The 9,399-nt window shown below is 52.3% G+C and overlaps 1 protein-coding gene and 5 non-coding genes across 6 annotated transcripts; 5 read left to right on the forward strand and 1 right to left on the reverse strand.

Annotated features, from left to right (window-relative positions):
- Positions 1-34: 34 nt before the first annotated feature.
- TRNAA-UGC (transfer RNA alanine (anticodon UGC)) lies at positions 35-106 on the reverse strand. The gene has a single exon. It is a non-coding gene; the product is annotated as a tRNA-Ala (tRNA).
- A 223-nt stretch (positions 107-329) lies between these two features.
- TRNAD-GUC (transfer RNA aspartic acid (anticodon GUC)) lies at positions 330-401 on the forward strand. Its single transcript has one exon. It is a non-coding gene; the product is annotated as a tRNA-Asp (tRNA).
- Positions 402-756: 355 nt separating this feature from the next.
- TRNAF-GAA (transfer RNA phenylalanine (anticodon GAA)) lies at positions 757-829 on the forward strand. Its single transcript has one exon. It is a non-coding gene; the product is annotated as a tRNA-Phe (tRNA).
- A 214-nt stretch (positions 830-1,043) lies between these two features.
- Positions 1,044-1,115, forward strand: TRNAD-GUC (transfer RNA aspartic acid (anticodon GUC)). Its single transcript has one exon. It is a non-coding gene; the product is annotated as a tRNA-Asp (tRNA).
- A 296-nt stretch (positions 1,116-1,411) lies between these two features.
- TRNAA-UGC (transfer RNA alanine (anticodon UGC)) lies at positions 1,412-1,483 on the forward strand. The gene has a single exon. It is a non-coding gene; the product is annotated as a tRNA-Ala (tRNA).
- Positions 1,484-4,492: 3,009 nt separating this feature from the next.
- UBC (ubiquitin C) lies at positions 4,493-6,023 on the forward strand. Its single transcript, XM_071572212.1, has 2 exons — positions 4,493-4,601; positions 5,023-6,023. Exon 2 carries the CDS (start codon positions 5,029-5,031, stop codon positions 5,944-5,946), a length of 918 nt encoding a protein of 305 aa, XP_071428313.1. The 5' UTR covers positions 4,493-4,601; positions 5,023-5,028; the 3' UTR covers positions 5,947-6,023.
- The last annotated feature ends 3,376 nt before the right edge of the window (positions 6,024-9,399 follow it).

Below are 9,399 nucleotides of genomic sequence, written 5' to 3' on the forward strand. Positions count from 1 at the left end.
AAAGAAAAAAGCGAAAAAAAATACAAAGAAAAAGTGGAGATGCCGGGGATTGAACCCGGGGCCTCATACATGCAAAGCATGCGCTCTACCACTGAGCTACATCCCCGTCTTGATGAAGGGTGACCGTTCAGTCTACAAATAGCTACATCCACCCAAACGCTGGGTCCGGTGAAAGCAGCCAGTCCGTCCCGGATTCATCCCATGCACATCCCGCGTTCCCTCCGCCCCGCAAAGCCCCACGTGGGGCTCCGGCCGGGCCGCGGCAGCAGCTCCGCCTGGGGAGGGACTACACTTTATAGTGCAAAACAAAAACTCAGTTTTTATGTCGGTCCTCGTTAGTATAGTGGTGAGTATCCCCGCCTGTCACGCGGGAGACCGGGGTTCGATTCCCCGACGGGGAGACGCTGTTATCTTTTGCTCCCGTACGTCGTTTTTTGCGGGTGGCCCCGGGCAGGGTGTTGTCTGTGACGCGGCCGTGGAACCGCAAGGTCGCGTCACCCGCCCCACAGGGGACCGGGTGGAACCGGTACAGCAGCGTTTTGTGACGAAGCAGGGGATGCCAGAAGAGCATCCGGGCGCCGAGAGTGGTTGCGGTCCCGGCAGTGGGAAGCAGGAACAGGTGGGCGAGTGACCCCTTGGACACCGCAGGGACCGGACGCTGGTTCGGGGGAGGTGGGACCCGCACAGACTGGGCAGCGGCGCCGTGGGGGGCGCTGGGCGGGGTCGTATCCGTGGCCAGCGAGGGCGCTCTCGCCCGCCGAAATAGCTCAGTTGGGAGAGCGTTAGACTGAAGATCTAAAGGTCCCTGGTTCGATCCCGGGTTTCGGCAGAGGTCTTTTTTTCGTTACCCTTGCGGGTGACCGGTAGGTGCTTTTGCCGCAAGACGGAGCGGGCCGGGGGCGAGTCTCCCCCTGTCACCGCAGGCGGTCAAGCATGTGGAATTTTGTGGCAGGAAGCACGTCCCGGAGGGCGGCCGAAATGGAACTGGTCTAGGGTCAGCCCCTCAGGCGTGACCTGGCCTGCGAGAATCCCTCATCGCACCGTCCTCGTTAGTATAGTGGTGAGTATCCCCGCCTGTCACGCGGGAGACCGGGGTTCGATTCCCCGACGGGGAGGTTGTGTAATCTTTTTTCGCAATCAATTTTTTTTCTCACCGCACGAACTTATTCTAATTTTCAAAGAAAGACAAAAAAGATTAGTTTTTCTGTGCGCGATCCAGCGTCTTCCCACATTTCTTAGTGTTGCCTGAAGGTCACCGGTGGGTCTGCACACCGCAGAGCCACAGCCCGCACGGGCCTGGCGGGGCTCCAGTGCCCGCATCCCTCTGCCCGCCCTTCCCCGCACCGGGGACAGGAGAGTGTGGGCAGAATGGACTCAGGTGAGGGGTGGGCAGAAAAACCCACACAAGCAGGGGGATGTAGCTCAGCGGTAGAGCGCATGCTTTGCATGTATGAGGTCCCGGGTTCAATCCCCGGCATCTCCAGAAAGGAACTGCTGCTTTTATTTTGGCTTTGCCCGCCGGCTCCATAATGTTTTTTTCCAGTTCAAGTAGCCATATCTTGTCGAACAGCATCAAACCGCGCCATGACCGTGCTGCGGAAACGGACCTGCAGTGGCACTTCCCAGTGGCAGAAAATGGCTTTTTTTCTGTTTTTTTTGTCACTTGTTTCTCCTCAGGCCTGTGTAAACACACACACAGCTCTTGTGTCCCACTGGGTGTCCCATCCCTGCACTAAGGCCCTGCAGATGCAGTGGCTCAAAAGGAGAGACAAAGCACCAAACCCCAAAATGTAGGGGACACTCACTAGACCAACCTGACACCTCCTCATCCCACAGACTAGCAGAGCTGGGGACCTGCAGACCCGCAGCCACACAGACTCAGGGTCTCTGCTCCATATTCCCAGCCCCAAAGGGGATGGTCAAAAACCAGGACACCCTGGGCTGACTGCACTCCCTGGCTGTGATGGTGCAGGAGCAGAATTCTCCCTGGCTCTGAGCTGGCTGTGCAGTGCCCACTCACCTCCACTGTTCTGCTCAGCCCCTCAGCAACGTGGACAGCTTTGCTCAGAGCAGCTCAGGAAGAGCTCTTGGGGAAACAACCTCCCTGCTTTGATCTCCTCAGGTTGGCTGGGCTCACCAGGACACCCTTTGGAGCCAGGAGGGCTGAGAGCTATGGCACAGTTGAGAGTTTTGGCCCAGAGATACCAAAGCCCATAGAGAGAATGAAACAGCTTTTATCTACACAGTTCAGGGGCAGCTGTTTCATCTCACTGCTCAGTTACCAACAGCAAATCCAACAGCAGTGGGAGCTGATCGATGACAAATGCAAAGTGACATTTCCTGCCACAGTGGCTGAAAAGCTCCTTGTGCTATTTATTTACTCATCTTACTTCCAGTTGATATTTTGAGCCAGTATTTGGCTACAGCACTGGTGTTAATACACCTGTTGCAAATCACTCCCTGGGCAGCTGAACTTCTGGAATATGGTCTACATGTGAATATAAGAGACAGTTTGTAGTGACAAGCACAAACTAACAGACTTTTTGGCACAGGAAATTGGTATTTGTCAGTAAAACAGGTCATAGTCTGTTAGGACCAACATCCCACTATTCACCAAGCCTGCACTGAAATCCTAGCAAGGGGCACAGACAGACAGGGTAGGATAAACACGGAATGATTTTGTTCACAGAAATGCTCTCCTAGCTTAGGAAAAACCATCCTTCTGCAAACCAGACAGATGTGTTTAAGGACTGTTGGATCGGGGCTGCACATCTGCCTTGCCATCTGAATATAACTCCAATCTGAACCTTTAAATGTGTGCTCCTCCAGTGTCTGATTCAGACATCAGGTACAAACTCAGGATGTTCATTGTTTGGCTTATTACCCTAATTAGGTGAAGAATAGCACTGTGTCATCATCCTGTTATAAAAACCCATCTTGTCAGGAAATACCTTTCCATGTGCCTTTTTGACTATTTTCAGACCAGTCCTGAGTGCTCACTCTATAACTAAAAGAAAAAGCTTAACATTACTATTCACTTTCAGCTGAGGAAAGACCTAAACCTGGAAAGCTTTTGTGATTTTTGATGTTTACAGAACTCCCAATGCACACAGTGTCAGTCACTGAGCACTGAGAAGAAACCAAAAGACTTCTATGGATTTCTTTTTTCCATCTAAATGACCCAAGTGTTTGAGATTAGCATCGCTACTGCTATGGTGAGCATCAATACAAACAGGAGATAGCAGAGGCTGAGCTCCCCCGAGCATTCCCCTCCTGTAACAGCTCTGCGTCAGGCAAACAGAGGCGGTTTTGCTCAAACCAATCACAAAGCTGTTGCTGGGCCTCTGCTGCCTTCCTGCTGCTGAGCAGCCCCGGGTGTTATCTGTGTCCCTTCCAAACGAAGGATTTTGTAGGCGGATTGGACTGAATGGCATCACCTGAATCTTGCAGACAAAGCCCCATTTTGTTCTCAGCCATGCCCTGGAATCGCTGTGCAGTTTGACTGGGATGGCACAGGAGCCAAGTGAGTGCAGCAGGGAACTACCAGAAGGTGCTCTGTGAGAAAAGAATAAGAAATTATTATTTCTGTTTATTATTTCTATTATTTCTGTTCCTGATTGATTTTACTCCAGTGGCAAGGCCTTAGTCCTGAGTTACACACTCCACAACTAGATGCATAGTCCACTTTAGGTGTGTGCATATAAACACTCATTGTTTTTATCTCAGGCAGACCATCTGCAGGACTTGGAACTCTTCATCCATCAGGCCTGTTTTGTCCCTCACATCACCTCTCCACCCCCAGGCAGGAGCCTCCTGCAGCCCCCCTGGCCTGGGGCGCTCCCTGCCCTCCAGGCTGTCCAGCCTCGGTGGGTGTCCCAGCAACACCACAGCAGCCGGACAGCCTCTCCCCCCTGTCCCTCGTCCCACAGCCACGATGGCACAAACCTGCGCCCTCCACGCCTGTCCCTGCGGGGTTGTGTCCTGGGAGGGGGACAGACACCTCACATTCCACCACTGCTGAGCCACGATCACGCTGAAACACATCGGAGGTTTCTTACACAGCTAAAACACTCGAGTCTTCCCGCAGGATAAAGAGACGACCCCTCTCCCTCAGGATTTCCCCTCACGGTGTGGCCGCGGGCAGAACCACCCCTCAGCCTGCCCCAGGGCTGGAAGTCAAGGAAGTGATTTCACAAAGCGCCGCAAGTGTAGGATTTAAATTCCTAAATACAATGTGAGGCTCTGAGATAATATTTAAACAGGGGCGCCTCCAAGGTGGGCTCACTGAGACGCCACGGCCGCGGTACCGCTCCGGGGACTCCAGGCCGGGTTTTCCCTGCGCTCCTCACGCACCGCGCGCGGACGCAGCGCACCCGGGCGCGAGGCGCAGGTCCCTCCGCACCACGCGCCGCGCCCCGTCCCGCCCGGGCAGGAAAGCGGCGCCGCGCGGGCCGGAGAAAATAGTGCGCGGCGGAGTGATCCGGCGGCGGGGGCGGGGCGCCGCCGGCCATATAAGGGGCGGGAGGGGGATGTGTGGCGCAGTTGCGGCTGGGTGAGTGTGAGGTGTTTGTGTGCTGTCCGCTTGGCCCGCCCGCCCCGCGGTGAGTGTTCGGCGTGGGGAGCCGCTCGGAGTGACGGCCGGGGGGCTTTAGGCGCCTGATGGGTGTCCGGGTGGGACACACCTCGAGTGCGTTAGCGCTGAGGGGAAAGGGGCTGTGGTGGGGGGTGATGGCGGGCTGTGGGTATGGACTGAAGGCCCGGGCGTTGCGCTCCTGTTTAACGGCAGCACCGCGGGGGGGGGGGACGCGCGCGAGTCCGGGGGCGCGCCTGCAAAATGGCGGCGGCGCAGGCGCAGCGGCCCCTCAAGATGGTGGCGGGCGCGCGGCTCGGGCGGGAAAGGTACTGGGCGGAGTCCCCGCCCCTTCCGGGATGTGGGCGTAGCCTCTACAGTGACGTCACGGGCGGGCGCAGCCCCGGGTAGCGGGAACGGTCACTAAAGCACAGCGGGTTTGCCTTTTGCAGAGAAAAATGCAGATCTTCGTGAAGACCCTGACTGGCAAGACCATCACACTTGAGGTGGAGCCCAGTGACACCATTGAGAATGTGAAGGCCAAGATCCAAGACAAGGAAGGCATTCCCCCGGATCAGCAGAGGCTGATCTTTGCTGGCAAGCAGCTGGAAGATGGTCGCACCTTGTCTGACTACAACATCCAGAAAGAATCGACTCTGCATTTAGTGCTGCGCCTCAGAGGTGGGATGCAGATCTTTGTGAAGACCCTGACTGGCAAGACCATCACCCTGGAAGTCGAGCCCAGTGACACCATTGAGAACGTCAAAGCCAAGATCCAGGACAAGGAAGGCATTCCCCCGGATCAGCAGAGGCTGATCTTTGCTGGCAAGCAGCTGGAAGATGGTCGCACCCTGTCTGACTACAACATCCAGAAAGAGTCAACTCTGCACCTTGTGCTGCGCCTGAGGGGTGGGATGCAGATCTTTGTCAAGACCCTGACAGGCAAGACCATCACCCTTGAGGTTGAGCCCAGTGACACCATTGAAAATGTCAAAGCCAAGATCCAGGACAAGGAAGGCATTCCACCAGATCAGCAGAGGCTGATCTTTGCTGGCAAGCAGCTGGAAGATGGTCGTACCCTGTCTGACTACAACATCCAGAAAGAATCCACCCTGCATCTCGTGCTGCGCTTGAGGGGTGGGATGCAGATCTTTGTCAAGACCCTGACTGGCAAGACCATCACCCTGGAAGTTGAGCCCAGTGACACCATTGAGAATGTGAAGGCCAAGATCCAGGACAAGGAAGGCATTCCCCCGGATCAGCAGAGGCTGATCTTTGCTGGCAAGCAGCTGGAAGATGGTCGCACCCTGTCTGACTACAACATCCAGAAAGAGTCAACTCTGCACCTTGTGCTGCGCCTGAGGGGTGGTAACTGAACCAGCGGGTTGTTGCTTCCAAATAAAGGTTTTATCTGCACTTAATTCATTCCAATAAAGCTGTTGCATTCACAAAAGTTTGTGTCTCAAGTTGCATCAAGACCTGTTTATGCCATATTCTAACTTCAGCTCTATAACAAACAATAATTACATAGTTTCTGCTGATAAAGGTACTGTAGAACTGCCTTATGCAAGGCACCCATGTGCCTGGTGAGCATAGCTAATCCCTCAGCCGGGGTTTTCCCGGGGTTGTATAAGTGTTCCCATGCCCAGCTCCAGCTCTGCCCACTTGCAGATGTTGCGCAGCTGTGCAGGTTGTGTAAGCTGGGATATGTAATAGGAAACTGCAGTTACTGAGCTGGGAGGATTTGAAACCTAGCTCTCAGTTGCTCAGCAACTGCCCGGGCTTGCCTTTGTTTTGGGATTAAGGCAGAAAGGGCGGAAGGGCAATCCTGCAGTTCTCATGGTGGGATTGTGGGATGTCACCACTGGTTCTTCAGCCCTTAGGCTTGGAAAATGGTATAGCAGGTATGGATCTCAGCCAGTTGTGGAAGCTTAAGTACATTAAGCAAGCTAATTTTACGTGTATTTACTGGAAATCTGGAATGAGGTTCGTTCCAGCTGTGCCTCAGCTGGAAATACTGCAGCACTGATCTGTAATACCACAGGCAGTGTTGAAGCCCGGGCCACAGGGAAGTCTCCCCTGAAGTGTCTGTGGTGGAGGTTTGCATGCAGCAGCTGATGAGTAGTTAACCACAGCTGGGCTGGGCATGGGAAAGGGGGAGGCTGAAGAAAACAGAAATGCTCTAAAAGAGTGGTTGCCTTTGGATGGGGATGGTGGGAGCTGAATAGTGGTGTCAGGTGATCACTACAGGGATCCTAATGTGGATGGTGAGATTGAACTCAAGTAACATCCATTGTTAATTTTCTTGAGGGAGCAGGGGAAGATGCTTTTAGGGCTGTGTGGCCAGTAAGGAGTGAGTTTGAATCACTGAGATCTGTGTGGACTGTCAGAAGCGTTTGCTGCTGAGCTAAATCCTGTGTGGGTGAGAGCTGATGCTGTGCCATCGCTAAGGCCCTGTCATGTCCCCGTGGGGGTGGCACTGGGGCTCTACCCATGCTTGTCCTGGTTACTGTAACAACACCAAACAACGCTTTGCCATCCTGTGGGATTTCTGGGGACATCGAAACTGACACATAAGTTAAAAAATGAGCAGCCTTTCGTCTGCTTAAACACGGGGTGTCTGGTCAACTGAGCGGTGGATATTGCTGGAATGAAGGGAGCTGCTCTTATATAACAAGGAAGAAGCTGCAGCCTGGTATGTTTTCATAAAGCCTTTCACTACATGCTTGGGCAGCTTAGCTTTGAAGTCTGGTGTTAAAAAAAAACTGGAAAAAAATAACTGGAAGTGGTTCTCATTTGAAGTTGGCCTGACTGCTGTGTGAGCAGAGCTGCAGGAAGACATGGAGACACTTGATTGTCAGAAAACTGCACAAAAAACTGTAGAGCTGTGTTTTAAGAAATCCTCAGAGAGTGTCAGTGAAAAAACTCTACAATGCCATGTTTAAAAACTACAGTGCTGTACAAATCCTAAACAGCTTGGAGTGTGCTGCAGCTACGCAGAGCAGGGAGCTTGGTGAGGAAACAACCCGTGGAGTGAGCTCATGAGCCAAGTCAGCCGCTGCCTCTCACAAAAAGAATGCCATGGAACAGTGTGAGGGGCATTAGGTTGGATATTAGGGAAAGGTCTTTTCTCCAGAGGGCGGTTGGGCACTGGAACAGGCTCCCCAGGGCAGTGGTCATGGCCTCAAGGCTGCTGGAGTTTAAGAATGGTTTTGACAACACTGGGAGATGTGGTGGCATTTTGGGGATGGTCTCGTACAGGGCCAGGAGTTGGACTTGATGATCCTTGTGGGTCCCTTCCAACTTGAGACATTTCATGATCCTGTGACCTCTGTAGGTCGCTTTGCTTAGTTTGAGGAATTTCAGTGCCAACGCTTCAGAGGCAGCACCCATGATCAGAGAGCACAACTGGGGTGGGATTAACCACAGCAAAATTTGATGAATAGCAAAATTTGATGGGAACAGCAAAGCCTTTAATAAACATTCAGGATATCTTTTGTTCTAGCCATAGTGTTTCCAAAGAATGCGTTCTCTGAGAACATGCTGTTCCAAGAGACCTTCTCACATTCACGTTGTTCCACAGTGCCTTAAGGCATCTCCTCTATTTTACTGGGGTTTACTGGGATTTGAAGAAAAATTCCTTTCACAGCATTTCTTTGTAGCAAAATGTTTTTAAAGTAAAAGAAAACACAGCTGGTCTGAAGGCGTTGGTGCTGGGGAGAGAGGGCAAAGCCCTCAGCTGCTTCCCCCGCAAAGACCAACCAAGATAGATCAGAGATATTGGTTAATTGATCTGGCAATTAATCAGTGGCAACTATCAGGGTAAAAGGTCTGGAAGGGAAAGGAAAGACACAATTAAGTGTAAAGCTACGAATGGCAGGTGTTCCACTGAGGTGAAGGCCACAGCAAGAGTCAGGTGCTGTGCTGTCCTCTGCCAGGTGGGAGCCATGGGCTTGTATGGAGGACAGTGTGTGGCAGGTGAGTGCACTCCAGTTTCCAGTCCCTGTAGCTCAGGGACAGCTGAAAGAATGGGATGTTGTTTTAAAACAGGCTGTCTCAAACTGGACTCTCTTTTTTATTTTCCACTGGCTCCTGGACCCTTCTAGGGATGAGTCGCAACAAGGCTTTTATTCAGGGACACTTTAGATGCTGAAGATAGACAAAAGACTCGATTCCTTGGAAAAGCAGAGGCAGGTATAGAGGTGATGGATATTTTCTCCTTGGGAAGAGCCTGAGGTTGAGCCTTGGGTGCTCCTTGTTTGCTGGGCTGTCCGTGTGCTGGGTCCCCTTTCCCAAGACACCCAATACCAGCTGGTGACAAGAGGCTTTCAGCCACACTGCCTGCCAACACAGTGGCCATGGAGGCACCTGGACCCTCATGGGAGTAGCCTGGGCCACCTCTCTATATATACATATATATAAGTACATACATATATATACTCATGAATACTCACACAGATTTTTGTATCTTTTTATCCCTTTTCAAGAGGATGGAGTGACAGGACGAGGGGAAATGGCTTCAAACTCAAAGACAGTAGGTTTAGATTAGATATTAGGAAAAAATTATACTGCAGGTGTGGTGAGGCATTGGGAACAGGTTGCCCAGAGAAGCTGTGGCTGCCCCATCCCTGAAAGTGTTCAAAGCCAACTTGGTCGGGTCTAGTGGAAGATGTCCCTGCCCCTGGCAGGGGGGTGGAATGAGATGATTTTCAAGACCCCTTGCAACCCAAACCATTCCATGATTCTCTGATTGAGTGATATCTATTTATATATGTTATCTCTCTATATATTTTACCTGTTTACCTATTTTCCCGTGCTAACACATGTGT

Source organism: Pithys albifrons, chromosome 17 (assembly GCF_047495875.1).
Source record: "Pithys albifrons albifrons isolate INPA30051 chromosome 17, PitAlb_v1, whole genome shotgun sequence".
Lineage (NCBI taxonomy): Eukaryota > Metazoa > Chordata > Aves > Passeriformes > Thamnophilidae > Pithys > Pithys albifrons.